This window comes from Petromyzon marinus, unplaced genomic scaffold (genome assembly GCF_048934315.1).
Source record: "Petromyzon marinus isolate PM22_M1 ecotype Great Lakes invasive population unplaced genomic scaffold, UKy_Petmar_22M1.pri1.0 PM_Scaffold_83, whole genome shotgun sequence".
NCBI classification, from domain to species: domain Eukaryota; kingdom Metazoa; phylum Chordata; class Hyperoartia; order Petromyzontiformes; family Petromyzontidae; genus Petromyzon; species Petromyzon marinus.
In genome coordinates, this window is record NW_027423692.1 from 14,844 (window position 1) to 32,500 (window position 17,657).

The 17,657-nt window shown below is 51.1% G+C and overlaps 1 protein-coding gene across 1 annotated transcript in view; it reads right to left on the minus strand.

Annotated features, from left to right (window-relative positions):
* The window catches only part of LOC142923883 (uncharacterized), a 43,571-nt gene that overhangs the window by 7,567 nt on the left and 18,347 nt on the right, over nucleotides 1–17,657 (minus strand). Inside the window, exon 6 of the mRNA XM_076064864.1 lies at nucleotides 3,389–3,511. Coding sequence (XP_075920979.1) covers nucleotides 3,389–3,511 — 123 coding nt within the window. The remainder of the gene's footprint in view (nucleotides 1–3,388; nucleotides 3,512–17,657) is intronic.

A 17,657-nucleotide genomic window follows, 5' to 3' on the forward strand; every position in this document is an offset into this window, starting at 1 on the left:
GACTGATTCGGAGTGAGACCTCTGCTGTTAAACTGGAGCCAGTCATAAGCACACTGCCCAGGTATGGGAAACTCTCCACTCTCTCCACAACTGCCCCATCACCGATTGGGAGTTGTGGGGGTGGAGTGTCCGATGGTACAAAACACCCAGGCAGGTGCTTAGTTTTGGTGGGGCTGATGGTAAGGCCCCACCTCTTAGTGGCACGCTCCAGTCTCAGCAGCAGCGTCTCCAACTCCTCCTCTGACTGAGCAGCTATTACCAAGTCATCAGCATACATAACGTGGTTGAGCAATAGGGAGCCATCCCTTGACCGCACCCGGGCATCGATTAGCCTCCCATTATATCTGTACCATATGGAGATTCCCCCGGTACAGCAATTGAAGGCTTCACGAACTACGTGGTCAAAATAGATGTTAAATAATGTGGGAGCCAGAGGACATCCCTGTCGCACCCCAAGGTGTACAGGGAATGGCTCTGACTCCCGGCCACGTAGTTTTACCCGGGCCCGCTCACCATCATGAAGGTCCTTAATGATCGTGAGCAGAGGGTCAGGTACTCCAAAAGCACGAAGAACGACCCAGAGCCCAGGCCTACTGATGGTATCATAGGCCTTGACCAGGTCAATAAAGCAGAGATGTAGGTCTTGTTGGAATTCCCTACACCTCTGCTGTAGGAGACGGACAGAAAATATGGCATCTGTGCAGGACCGCCCTTTCCTGAAACCGCATTGGGGCTCCGCAAGCCTCTCCTCAGCGTGCCTGGCAAGGCGATGCTGAATAATCCTTGCCAGGACCTTTCCCGGCACACTGAGGAGTGAGATGCCCCTGTAGTTGTTACAGTCTGTGCGGTCCCCCTTCTTAAAAAGGGGGACCACCAGGGCATCCTTCCAATCCTGCGGAACCCGTCCAGTGGTCCAGACTGTTGTTATGATGTCATATAGGGCAGTCTGTGCACAAACGCCACCCTCCCTCACAGTCACACAGTCACACACACAGACACACACACACAGACACACACAGACAACAACAACCGCCATTCGCCACTAAGTGGCGGTGACGTCACCACGATGCTTGTGCCAGGCTATGTGCACCCTGAGGCCACGTGAAGTGTCGAACGCCCGCTGGCAGGAGGTCACGGGGCAGACCCAGCAGGTGCCACGGGTCGACTGACTGAGATGACTGGCTGATGCACCACCTGTGCCCCCTACTGTGCCAACCTGCTGTGCTTTAGCCACCCGGCGCTCCGCTCGTTGTTGTGAGCGTCGCTCCTCCACCCTCCGTTGTTGTTGGAAGGCGACTGCCTCCAATCGCCCAGTAGCCTCAAGGTGCACCTAGCCTGGCACTGCCCAGTAGCGTCCTTCACGAGCGTCCTTCACGTCCTCCTGTACCACATCACTCCATCTCTTCTCTAGCCTGTGGCACTCACCTACTCACCAACTCACCCACCCACCTACTCACCCACCCAACCACCCACTCACCCACCCACCCACCCACTCACCCACCCACCCACTCACCCACCCACCCACCCACTCACCCACCCACCCACTTACCCACCTACTCACCCACCGACTCACCCACCAACCCACTCACTCACTCACCTACTCATCCAGCCAGCCACTCACCCACCCAGCCACTCACCCACCCACCCAACCACTCACCCACCCACCCACCCACTCACCCACCCACACACCCACCCACTCACCCACTCACCCACTCACCCATCTCTCTGTGTCGCTCTCTGTCTCTGTGAGTGTCTCTGTGAGTGTCTCTGTGAGTGTCTCTGTGAGTGTCTCTGTGAGTGTCTCTGTGTGTGTCTCTCTGTGTCTCTCTCTGCATCTCCGTGTCTCCGTGTGTCTCCGTGTCTCTGTGTTGTCTCTATGAGTGTCTCTGTGTGTGTCTCTGTGAGTGTCTCTGTGTGTGTCTCTGTGAGTGTCTCTGTGTGTGTCTCTGTGTGTCTCTGTCTCTCGGTGTGTCTCTATGAGTGTCTCTGTGTGTATCTGTGTGTCTCTATGTGTGTCTCTGTGTGTGTCTCTGTGTGTGTCTCTGTGAATGTCTCTGCGTGTCTCTGTGAGTGTCTCTGCGTGTCTCTGTGAGTGTCTCTGTGAGTGACTCTATGTGTGTCTCTGAGTGTCTCTGTGTGTCTCTGTGTGTCTGTGTGTGTGTCTCTGTGTGTGTCTCTGTGTCTCTGTGAGTGTCTCTGCGTGTCTCTGTGAGTATCTCTGTGTGTGTCGCTGTGTGTGTCTCTGTGTGTCTCTCTGTGTGTCTCTCTGTGTGTCTCTCTGTGTGTCTCTGTGTGTCTCTGTGTGTGTCTCTGTGTGTCTCTGTGTGTCTCTGTGTGTCTCTGTGTCTCTCTGTGTGTCTCTGTGAGTGTCTCTGAGTGTCTCTCTGTGTGTGTCTCTCTGTGTGTCTCTGTGTGTCTCTGTGTGTGTCTCTGTGTGTCTCTGTGTGTCTCTCTCTGCGTCTCCGTGTCTCTGTATCTGTGTGTCTCTGTGTCTCTGTGTGTGTCTCTGTGTGTGTCTCTGTGTGTGTCTCTGTGTGTGTCTCTGTGTGTGTCTCTGTGTGTGTCTCTATGAGTGTCTCTGTGTGTCTCTATGAGTGTCTCTGTGTGTGTCTCTGTGTGTCTCTGTGTGTCTCTGTGTGTCTCTGTGTGTGTCTCTGAGTGTCTCTGTGTGTCTCTGTGTGTCTCTGTGTCTCTACGAGCGTCTCTGTGTGTGTGTGTGTGTGTCTCTGTGTGTCTCTGTGTCTCTGTGTGTCTCTGTGTGTCTCCGTGTCTCTGTGTGTGTCTGTGTGTCTCTGTGTGTCTGTGTATGTCTCCGTGTGTGTGTCTCTGAGTGTCTCTGTGTGTCTCCGTGTCTCCGTGTCTATGTCTCTGTGTGTGTGTCTCTGAGTGTCTCTCTGTGTGTCTCTGTGTGTCTCTGTGTGTGTGTCTCTGAGTGTCTCTGTGTCTCTATGTGTGTGTGTATCTCTGTGTGTCTCTATGTGTGTCTCTGTGTGTCTCTGTATGTGTCTCTGTGTGTCTCTGTGTGTCTCTGTGTGTCTCTGTATGTGTCTCTGCGAGTGTCTCTGAGTTCCTCTGTCTCTGTGTCTCCGTGTCTATGTGTCTCTGTGTGTCTCTGTGAGTCTCTGTGTCTCCGTGTCTCTGTGTCTCTGTGTGTCTCTGTGTGCCTCTGTGTGTCTCCGTGTGTCTCTGTGTGTGTCTCTGTGTGTCTCTGTGTGTCTCTGTGTGTGTGTCTCTGTGTGTCTCTGTGAGTCTCTCTGTGAGTGTCTCTATGTCTCTCTGTGTGTCTCTGTGTGTCTCTGTGTGTCTCTGTGTCTGTGTGTCTCTGAGTGTCTCTGTGTCTCTGTGTGTGTGTCTCTGAGTGTCTCCGTGTGTCTCTGAGTGTCTCTACCCTTGTTGTGCTCGGCCTCAGCCAGAGTCTTGACGCTCCCCATCAGCAAATCGTCGTAGCCCAGCACAGAGTCGAGCAGAAGGCGACTCACTCGGTCTCCAAAGCAGGGCTCACTCTCTGGGTCTACAGTCAAACACAGTTACACAGTGATACACACAGTGATACACAGTTACACAGTGATACACAGTTACACAGTGATACACAGTTACACACACACTCACTCGGTCTCCAAAGCAGGGCTCACTCTCAGGGTCTACACAGTTACACAGTAACACACACAGTCAGTTACACAGTTACACACACACAGTTACACAGTGATACACAGTCACACTCACTCGGTCTCCAAAGCAGGGCTCACTCTCAGGGTCTACACAGACACACAGTTATACAGAGTTACACAGTTACACACACACAGTTACACAGTAACACAGTGATACACACAGAGTTACACACACACTCACTCGGTCTCCAAAGCAGGGCTCACTCTCAGGGTCTACAGTCATACACACACAGTGATACACAGTTACACACACAGTCACACAGTTACACAGTTACACACTCACTCGGTCTCCAAAGCAGGGCTCATTCTCTGGGTCTACAGTCACACAGTTACACAGTCACACAGTGATACACACACAGTTACACACACACTCACTCGGTCTCCAAAGCAGGGCTCACTCTCTGGGTCTACACAGTTACACACAGTTACACACAGTTACACAGTGATACACAGTTACACACACACAGTTACACAGTAACACACAGTTACATACACACTCACTCGGTCTCCAAAGCAGGGCTCACTCTCAGGGTCTACAGTCAAACACACAGTAACACAGTGATACACAGTTACACACACACTCACTCGGTCTCCAAAGCAGGGCTCACTCTCTGGGTCTACAGTCATACACAGTGATACACACACAGTTACACACAGTTACATACACACAGTTACACAGTGATACACACAGTTACACAGTTACACACACACAGTTACACAGTGATACACAGTCACACTCACTCGGTCTCCAAAGCAGGGCTCACTCTCTGGGTCTACAGTCAAACACACAGTTACACACACACAGTTACACACACACAGTCAGTTACACACACACACACAGTTACACACACACACAGTTACACACACACTCACTCGGTCTCCAAAGCAGGGCTCACTCTCAGGGTCTACACAGTTACACAGTGATACACAGTTGCACAGTGATACACACACAGTTACACACACACTCACTCGGTCTCCAAAGCAGGGCTCACTCTCAGGGTCTACACAGTCACACAGTTACACACACAGTCAGTTACACAGTCAGTTACACAGTTACACACAGTTACACACAGATACACACACAGTCACACAGTGATACACAGTCACACTCACTCGGTCTCCAAAGCAGGGCTCACTCTCAGGGTCTACAGTCATACACACAGTTACACAGTGATACACAGTTACACAGTAACACACAGTTACACAGTGATACACAGTGATACACAGTTACACACACACAGTTACACACACAGTTACACAGTTACACAGTTATACACACAGTCAGTTACACACACACACACACAGTTACACAGTCACACACAGTTACACACAGTTACACAGTAACACACAGTTACACAGTTACACACACACAGTTACACAGTTACACAGTCACACAGTTACACAGTGATACACAGTGATACACAGTTACACAGTTACATACACACTCACTCGGTCTCCAAAGCAGGGCTCACTCTCTGGGTCTACAGTCATACACAGTAACACACAGATACACACACAGTCAGTTACACAGTGATACACAGTTACACACACAGATACACACACAGTCAGTTACACAGTGATACACAGTTACACACACAGTTACACACACAGTCAGTTACACAGTAATACACAGTTACACAGTGATACACAGTGATACACAGTTACACAGTTACATACACACAGTTACACACACAGTTACACAGTTACACACATACACAGTTACACAGTTACACACACACACAGTTACACAGAGTTACATACACACAGTTAGACACTCACTCACTCGGTCTCCAAAGCAGGGCTCACTCTCTGGGTCTACACAGTAACACAGTTATACAGAGTTACACAGTTACACACACACAGTTACACAGTGATACACAGTTACACAGTGATACACAGTTACACAGTTACACACATACACAGTTACACAGTTACACACAGTTACACACTCACTCGGTCTCCAAAGCAGGGCTCACTCTCAGGGTCTACACAGACACACACAGTAACACACACAGTTACACAGTGATACACACAGTTACACACAGTTATACACAGTTACACACACACACAGTTACACACACACTCACTCGGTCTCCAAAGCAGGGCTCACTCTCTGGGTCTACACAGACACACAGTAACACACACAGTTACACACACACAGTTACACAGTGATACACAGTTACACAGTGACACACTCACTCGGTCTCCAAAGCAGGGCTCACTCTCAGGGTCTACAGTCAAACACAGTTACACAGTGATACACACAGTCAGTTACACAGTGATACACAGTTACATACACACTCACTCGGTCTCCAAAGCAGGGCTCACTCTCAGGGTCTACACAGACACACAGTTACACACAGTTACACACACACAGTTACACAGTGATACACAGTGATACACAGACACACAGTTACACACACACTCACTCGGTCTCCAAAGCAGGCTCACTCTCTGGGTCTACACAGTTACACACAGTAACACACACAGTCAGTTACACAGTTACACAGTGACACACTCACTCGGTCTCCAAAGCAGGGCTCACTCTCTGGGTCTACACAGTTACACAGTAACACACAGTTACACACACAGTCAGTTACACAGTGATACACAGTTACACACTCACTCGGTCTCCAAAGCAGGGCTCACTCTCAGGGTCTACAGTCATACACTAACACAGTCACACAGTCAGTTACACAGTGATACACAGTTACACAGTGATACACTCACTCACTCGGTCTCCAAAGCAGGGCTCACTCTCTGGGTCTACAGTCAAACACACAGTGATACACACACACAGTTACACACAGTAACACACAGTTACACACACACATTGATACACAGTTACACAGTTACACACACACAGTGATACACAGTTACACAGTTACACACAGTTACACACACACACAGTTACACACAGTAACACACAGTTACACACACACATTGATACACAGTTACACACAGTTACACACACACAGTGATACACAGTTACACACAGTTACACACACACAGTGATACACAGTTACACACAGTTACACACACACAGTGATACACAGTTACACACAGTTACACACACACAGTGATACACAGTTACACAGTTACACACTCACTCGGTCTCCAAAGCAGGGCTCACTCTCAGGGTCTACACAGACACACAGTTACACACACACAGTCAGTTACACACACAGTTACACACACACACAGTTACACACTCACTCGGTCTCCAAAGCAGGGCTCACTCTCAGGGTCTACAGTCAAACAGTTATACAGTGATACACACAGTGATACACAGTTACACAGTTAGTTACACAGTTACACACTCACTCACTCGGTCTCCAAAGCATGGCTCACTCTCTGGGTCTACAGTCATACACACAGTAACACAGTGATACACAGTGATACACAGTTACACACACACAGTTACACAGTTACACACACACAGTTACACAGTTATACACACAGTCAGTTACACACACACACACACAGTTACACAGTCACACACAGTTACACACAGTTACACAGTAACACACAGTTACACAGTTACACACACACAGTTACACACAGTTACACAGTTACACAGTCACACAGTTACACAGTGATACACAGTTACACAGTTACAGTGACACACTCACTCGGTCTCCAAAGCAGGGCTCACTCTCAGGGTCTACAGTCATACACAGTAACACACAGATACACACACAGTCAGTTACACAGAGATACACAGTTACATACACACTCACTCGGTCTCCAAAGCAGGGCTCACTCTCTGGGTCTACAGTAATACACACAGTAACACACAGATACACACACAGTCAGTTACACAGTGATACACAGTTACACACACAGTTACACACACAGTCAGTTACACAGTAATACACAGTTACACACACACAGTTACACAGTGATACACAGTTACACAGTTACATACACACTCACTCGGTCTCCAAAGCAGGGCTCACTCTCTGGGTCTACACAGTCACACAGTCAGTTACACAGTGATACACAGTTACACAGTTACAAAGTTAAATACACACAGTTACACACACAGTTACACAGTTACACACATACACAGTTACACAGAGTTACATACACACAGTTACACACTCACTCGGTCTCCAAAGCAGGGCTCACTCTCTGGGTCTACACAGTAACACAGTTATACAGAGTTACACAGTTACACACACACAGTTACACAGTGATACACAGTTACACAGTGATACACAGTTACACACAGTGATACACAGTTACACAGTTACACACACACAGTTACACACAGTTACACAGTTACACAGTCAGTTACACAGTTACACAGTGATACACAGTTACACACACACAGTTAAACACACACACACAGTTACACACAGTTATACACACACAGTGATACACAGTTACACACACACAGTTATACAGTTACACACAGTTACACAGTGATACACAGTTACACACAGTTACACACACAGTTACACACACACTCACTCGGTCTCCAAAGCAGGGCTCACTCTCTGGGTCTACACAGTCACACAGTTACACACACACACAGTTACACACAGTTAGTTACACACAGTCAGTTACACAGTTACACACACACAGTTACACACAGTGATACACAGTTACACACAGTCAGTCAGTTACACACAGTGATACACAGTGATACACAGTTACACACACACACTCACTCGGTCTCCAAAGCAGGGCTCACTCTCTGGGTCTACAGTCATACACACAGTTACACACACAGTTACACACAGTCAGTTACACAGTGATACACAGTCACACACACAGTTACACACTCACTCGGTCTCCAAAGCAGGGCTCACTCTCTGGGTCTACACAGTTACACAGTCAGTTACACAGTGATACACACAGTTACACAGTTACAAAGTTACATACACAGTTACACACACAGTTACACAGTTACACACATACACAGTTACACAGTTACACACACACACAGTTACACACACAGTCAGTTACACAGTCACACAGTTACACACACACTCACTCGGTCTCCAAAGCAGGGCTCACTCTCTGGGTCTACACAGTCACACAGTCAGGGAGACACAGGGACAAGATGTCTTACCGAGGGAGACACAGGGAGACACACAGAGACACACAGAGACACAGGGAGACACACAAAGACACAGGGAGACACAGGGAGACACAGGGAGACACACAGAGACACAGGGAGACACACAAAGACACAGGGAGACACAGAGACACAGGGAGACACATCAGAGACACACACACAGACAGAGACATGGGAGACACAGGGAGACACACAGAGACACAGGGAGACACACAGAGACACAGGGAGACACAGGGAGACACACAGAGACACATAGAGACACATAGAGACACAGGGAGACACAGAGACACAGGGAGACACAGGGAGACACAGGGAGACACACATAGACACAGGGAGACACACAGAGACACAGGGAGAAACACAGAGACACTCAGAGACACACAGAGACACAGAGAGACACACAGAGACACAGAGACACAGGGAGACACAGGGAGACACACAGAGACACAGGGAGACACACAGAGACACACAGAGACACAGGGAGACACACAGAGACTACAGAGACACAGAGACACAGAGACACAGGGAGACACACACAGACACAGAGACACACAGGGAGACACAGGGAGACACACAGAGACACAGAGACACACAGAGACACACAGAGACACACAGAGACACAGGGAGACACAGGGATACACAGAGACACAGGGAGACACAGAGAGACACACAGAGACACACAGAGACACTCAGAGACACACAGAGACACAGGGAGACACACAGAGACACACACAGACACAGAGAGACACAGGGAGACACACAGAGACACACAGAGACACACACAGAGACACACAGAGACACAGAGACACACAGAGACACACAGAGACACAGAGACACACAGAGACACAGGGAGACACAGGGAGACACACAGAGACACAGGGAGACACACAGAGACACAGGGAGACACACAGAGACACAGGGAGACACACAGAGACACAGGGAGACACACAGAGACACAGGGAGACACACAGGGAGACACAGGGAGACACAGGGAGACACACACAGACACAGAGAGACACAGGGAGACACACAGAGACACACAGAGACACACACAGAGACACACAGAGACACAGAGACACACAGAGACACACAGAGACACAGGGAGACACAGGGAGACACACAGAGACACACAGAGACACACACAGAGACACACACAGAGACCCACAGAGACACAGAGACACACAGAGACACACAGGGAGACACACAGAGACACACACAGAGACACAGAGACACACAGAGACACAAGGAGACACACAGACACAGGGAGACACACAGAGACACACAGAGACACAGGGAGACACAGGGACACACAGAGACACAGGGAGACACAGAGACACACAGAGACACACAGAGACACACAGAGACACAGGGAGACACAGGGAGACACAGAGACACAGGGAGACACAGAGACACACAGAGACACAGAGACACACAGAGACACACAGAGACACACAGAGACACAGGGAGACACACAGAGACACACAGAGACACAGGGACACAGGGAGACACAGAGACACACAGAGACACAGGGACACAGGGAGACACAGAGACACACAGAGACACAGAGACACACAGAGACACACAGAGACACACACAGACACACAGACACACAGGGAGACTCACAGAGACACAGAGACACAGGGACACAGGGAGACACACAGAGACACACAGAGACACAGGGAGACACACAGAGACACAGGGAGACACACAGAGACACAGGGAGACACAGAGACACAGAGACACAGAGACACAGGGAGACACACAGAGACACACACAGAGACACACAGAGACACACAGGGAGACACAGAGACACACAGGGAGACACAGAGACACACAGGGACACAGAGACACACAGAGAGACACACAGACACACACAGAGACACAGACAGAGACACAGAGACAAGATGTCTCACCGAGGGAGACACACAGAGACACACAGAGACACACAGAGACACACAGGGAGACACAGGGAGACACACAGGGACACAGAGAGACACAGGGAGACACACAGACACACACAGAGACACACAAAGACACAGGGAGACACAGAGAGACACACACAGGCACACAGAGACACAGGGAGACACAGGGAGACACAGGGAGGCACAGAGACACAGAGACAAGATGTCTCACCGAGGGAGACACAGGGAGACACAGGGAGACAGGGAGACACAGGGAGACACAGGGAGACACAGGGAGACACACAGAGACACAGGGAGACACAGGGAGACACACAGACACACAGAGACACACAGAGACACAGGGAGACACACAGAGACACAGAGACACAGGGAGACACAGGGAGACACAGAGACACAGGGAGACACAGAGACAAACAGAGACACAGGGAGACACAGAGACACACAGAGACACAGGGAGACACAGGGAGACACACAGAGTCACACAGAGACACAGGGAGACACACACAGACACACAGAGACACACAGAGACACAGGGAGACACAGAGACACAGGGAGACACACAGAGACACACAGAGACACAGGGAGACACACAGAGACACACAGAGACACACAGAGACACACAGAGACACACAGAGACACAGGGAGACACAGGGAGACACACAGAGACACACAGAGACACAGGGAGACACACAGGGAGACACACAGAGACACACAGAGACACAGGGAGACACACAGGGAGACACAGGGAGACTCACAGAGACACACACAGAGACACACACAGAGACACACACAGAGACACACAGGGACAAGATGTCTCACCGAGGGAGACACAGAGACACACAGACACACAGAGACACAGGGAGACACAGGGACACACACAGACACACAGAGACACACAGAGACACACAGGAAGACACAGACAGACACACACAGAGACACAGACAGAGACACAGGGAGACACACAGAGACACACAGAGACACACAGACACACACAGAGACACACAGAGACACAGGGAGACACACAGAGACACAGGGAGACATACAGAGACAAAGGGAGACACAGAGACACAGAGACACAGGGAGACACACAGAGACACACACAGAGACACACAGAGACACAGAGACAAGATGTCTCACCGAGGGAGACACACAGAGACACACACAGAGATACAGGGAGACACAGGGAGACACACAGGGAGACACACAGAGACACATAGAGACACAGGGAGACACACAGACACAGGGAGACACACAGACACAGGGAGACACACAGACACAGGGAGACACACAGACACAGGGAGACACACAGAGACACAGGGAGACATACAGAGACACAGGGAGACACAGGGAGACACACAGAGACACACACAGAGACACACAGAGACACACAGGGAGACACAGAGACACACAGGGAGACACAGAGACACACAGGGACACAGAGACACACAGAGAGACACACAGACACACACAGAGACACAGACAGAGACACAGAGACAAGATGTCTCACCGAGGGAGACACACAGAGACACACAGAGAAACACAGAGACACACAGGGAGACACAGGGAGACACACAGGGACACAGAGAGACACAGGGAGACACAGAGAGACACACACAGGCACACAGAGACACAGGGAGACACAGGGAGACACAGGGAGACACAGAGACAAGATGTCTCACCGAGGGAGACACAGGGAGACACAGGGAGACAGGGAGACACAGAGACACAGGGAGACACAGGGAGACACAGGGAGACACAGGGAGACACACAGAGACACAGGGAGACACAGGGAGACACACAGACACACAGAGACACACAGAGACACAGGGAGACACACAGAGACACAGAGACACAGGGAGACACAGGGAGACACACATAGACACACAGAGACACACAGAGACACAGGGACACACAGAGACACAGGGAGACACACAGAGACACACAGAGACACACAGAGACACAGGGAGACACACAGAGACACACAGAGACACACAGAGACACAGGGAGACACAGGGAGACACACAGAGACACACAGAGACACACAGAGACACAGAGACACACAGAGACACACAGAGACACAAAGAGACACAGGGAGACACACAGGGAGACACAGGGAGACACAGGGAGACACACAGGGAGACTCACAGAGACACAGAGACACAGGGACACAGGGAGACACACAGAGACACACAGAGACACAGGGAGACACACAGACACAGGGAGACACAGAGACACACAGAGACACAGAGACACACAGAGACACACAGAGACACACACAGACACACAGAGACACAGGGAGACACACAGAGACACACAGAGACACACAGAGACACAGGGACACAGGGAGACACAGAGACACACAGAGACACAGGGACACAGGGAGACACAGAGACACACAGAGACACAGAGACACACAGAGACACACAGAGACACACACAGACACAGACACACAGGGAGACTCACAGAGACAAAGAGACACAGGGACACAGGGAGACACACAGAGACACACAGAGACACAGGGAGACACACAGAGACACAGGGAGACACACAGAGACACAGGGAGACACAGAGACACAGAGACACAGAGACACAGGGAGACACACAGAGACACACACAGAGACACACAGAGACACACAGGGAGACACAGAGACACACAGGGAGACACAGAGACACACAGGGACACAGAGACACACAGAGAGACACACAGACACACACAGAGACACAGACAGAGACACAGAGACAAGATGTCTCACCGAGGGAGACACACAGAGACACACAGAGACACACAGAGACACACAGAGACACACAGGGAGACACAGGGAGACACACAGGGACACAGAGAGACACAGGGAGACACACAGACACACACAGAGACACACAGAGACACAGGGAGACACAGAGAGACACACACAGGCACACAGAGACACAGGGAGACACAGGGAGACACAGGGAGACACAGAGACACAGAGACAAGATGTCTCACCGAGGGAGACACAGGGAGACAGGGAGACACAGGGAGACACAGGGAGACACAGGGAGACACACAGAGACACAGGGAGACACAGGGAGACACACAGACACACAGAGACACACAGAGACACAGGGAGACACACAGAGACACAGAGACACAGGGAGACACAGGGAGACACAGAGACACAGGGAGACACAGAGACAAACAGAGACACAGGGAGACACAGAGACACACAGAGACACAGGGAGACACACAGAGACACACAGAGTCACACAGAGACACAGGGAGACACACACAGACACACAGAGACACACAGAGACACAGGGAGACACAGAGACACAGGGAGACACACAGAGACACACAGAGACACACAGAGACACACAGAGACACAGGGAGACACACAGAGACACACAGAGACACACAGAGACACAGGGAGACACAGGGAGACACACAGAGACACACAGAGACACACAGAGACACAGGGAGACACACAGGGAGACACACAGAGACACACAGAGACACAGGGAGACACACAGGGAGACACAGGGAGACTCACAGAGACACACACAGAGACACACACAGAGACACACACAGAGACACACAGGGACAAGATGTCTCACCGAGGGAGACACAGAGACACACAGAGACACAGAGACACAGGGAGACACAGGGAGACACACAGAGACACACAGAGAGACACAGGGAGACACAGAGAGACACACACAGGCACACAGAGACACAGGGAGACACAGGGAGACACAGGGAGACACAGAGACACAGAGACAAGATGTCTCACCGAGGGAGACACAGGGAGACACAGGGAGACAGGGAGACACAGAGACACAGGGAGACACAGGGAGACACAGGGAGACACACAGAGACACAGGGAGACACAGGGAGACACACAGACACACAGAGACACACAGAGACACAGGGAGACACACAGAGACACAGAGACACAGGGAGACACAGGGAGACACACATAGACACACAGAGACACACAGAGACACAGGGACACACAGAGACACACAGAGACACACAGAGACACACAGAGACACAGGGAGACACACAGAGACACACAGAGACACACAGACACAGGGAGACACACAGAGACACACAGAGACACACAGAGACACAGAGACACACAGAGACACACAGAGACACACAGAGACACAGGGAGACACACAGGGAGACACAGGGAGACACAGGGACACACAGAGACACAGAGACACACAGAGACACACAGAGACACAGGGAGACACAGAGACACAGGGAGACACAGAGACACAGGGAGACACAGAGACACACAGAGACACAGAGACACACAGAGACACACAGAGACACACACAGACACACAGAGACACAGGGAGACACACAGAGACACACAGAGACACAGGGACACAGGGAGACACAGAGACACACAGAGACACAGGGACACAGGGAGACACAGAGACACACAGAGACACAGAGACACACAGAGACACACAGAGACACACAGACACACAGGGAGACTCACAGAGACACAGAGACACAGGGACACAGGGAGACACACAGAGACACACAGAGACACAGGGAGACACACAGAGACACAGGGAGACACACAGAGACACAGGGAGACACACAGAGACACAGGGAGACACAGAGACACAGAGACACAGGGAGACACACAGAGACACACAGAGACACACAGAGACACACAGGGAGACACAGAGACACACAGGGAGACACAGAGACACACAGGGACACAGAGACACACAGAGAGACACACAGACACACACAGAGACACAGACAGAGACACAGAGACAAGATGTCTCACCGAGGGAGACACACAGAGACACACAGAGACACACAGAGACACACAGAGACACACAGGGAGACACAGGGAGACACACAGGGACACAGAGAGACACAGGGAGACACACAGACACACACAGAGACACACAGAGACACAGGGAGACACAGAGAGACACACACAGGCACACAGAGACACAGGGAGACACAGGGAGACACAGGGAGACACAGAGACACAGAGACAAGATGTCTCACCGAGGGAGACACAGGGAGACACAGGGAGACAGGGAGACACAGGGAGACACAGGGAGACACAGGGAGACACACAGAGACACAGGGAGACACAGGGAGACACACAGACACACAGAGACACACAGAGACACAGGGAGACACACAAAGACACAGAGACACAGGGAGACACAGGGAGACACAGAGACACAGGGAGACACAGAGACAAACAGAGACACAGGGAGACACAGAGACACACAGAGACACAGGGAGACACACAGAGACACACAGAGTCACACAGAGACACAGGGAGACACACACAGACACACAGAGACACACAGGGAGACTCACAGAGACACAGAGACACAGGGACACAGGGAGACACACAGAGACACACAGAGACACAGGGAGACACACAGACACAGGGAGACACACAGAGACACAGGGAGACATACAGAGACACAGGGAGACACAGAGACACAGGGAGACACACAGAGACACACAGAGACACACAGAGACACAGGGAGACACACAGAGACACACAGAGACACACAGAGACACAGGGAGACACAGGGAGACACACAGAGACACAAAGAGACACACAAGAGACACAGGGAGACAAACAGGGAGACACACAGAGACACACAGAGACACAGGGAGACACACAGGGAGACACAGGGAGACTCACAGAGACACACACAGAGACACACACAGAGACACACAGGGACAAGATGTCTCACCGAGGGAGACACAGAGACACACAGAGACACAGAGACACAGGGAGACACAGGGACACACACAGACACACAGAGACACACAGAGACACACAGGAAGACACAGACAGAGACACAGACAGAGACACAGGGAGACACACAGAGACACACAGAGACACACATACACACACAGAGACACACAGAGACACAGGGAGACACACAGAGACACAGGGAGACATACAGAGACAAAGGGAGACACAGAGACACAGAGACACAGGGAGACACACAGAGACACACACAGAGACACACAGAGACACAGAGACAAGATGTCTCACCGAGGGAGACAGAGACACACAGAGACACACAGGGAGACACAGGGAGACACACAGAGACACACAGAGACACACAGGGAGACTCACAGAGACACAGAGACACAGGGACACAGGGAGACACACAGAGACACACAGAGACACAGGGAGACACACAGACACAGGGAGACACACAGAGACACAGGGAGACATACAGAGACACAGGGAGACACAGAGACACAGAGACACAGGGAGACACACAGAGACACACACAGAGACACACAGAGACACACAGGGAGACACAGAGACACACAGGGAGACACAGAGACACACAGGGACACAGAGACACACAGAGAGACACACAGACACACACAGAGACACAGACAGAGACACAGAGACAAGATGTCTCACCGAGGGAGACACACAGAGACACACAGAGACACACAGAGACACACAGGGAGACACAGGGAGACACACAGGGACACAGAGAGACACAGGGAGACACAGAGAGACACACACAGGCACACAGAGACACAGGGAGACACAGGGAGACACAGGGAGACACAGAGACACAGAGACAAGATGTCTCACCGAGGGAGACACAGGGAGACACAGGGAGACAGGGAGACACAGAGACACAGGGAGACACAGGGAGACACAGGGAGACACAGGGAGACACACAGAGACACAGGGAGACACAGGGAGACACACAGACACACAGAGACACACAGAGACACAGGGAGACACACAGAGACACAGAGACACAGGGAGACACAGGGAGACACACATAGACACACAGAGACACACAGAGACACAGGGACACACAGAGACACAGGGAGACACACAGAGACACACAGAGACACACAGAGACACAGGGAGACACACAGAGACACACAGAGACACACAGAGACACAGGGAGACACACAGAGACACACAGAGACACACAGAGACACACAGAGACACAGAGACA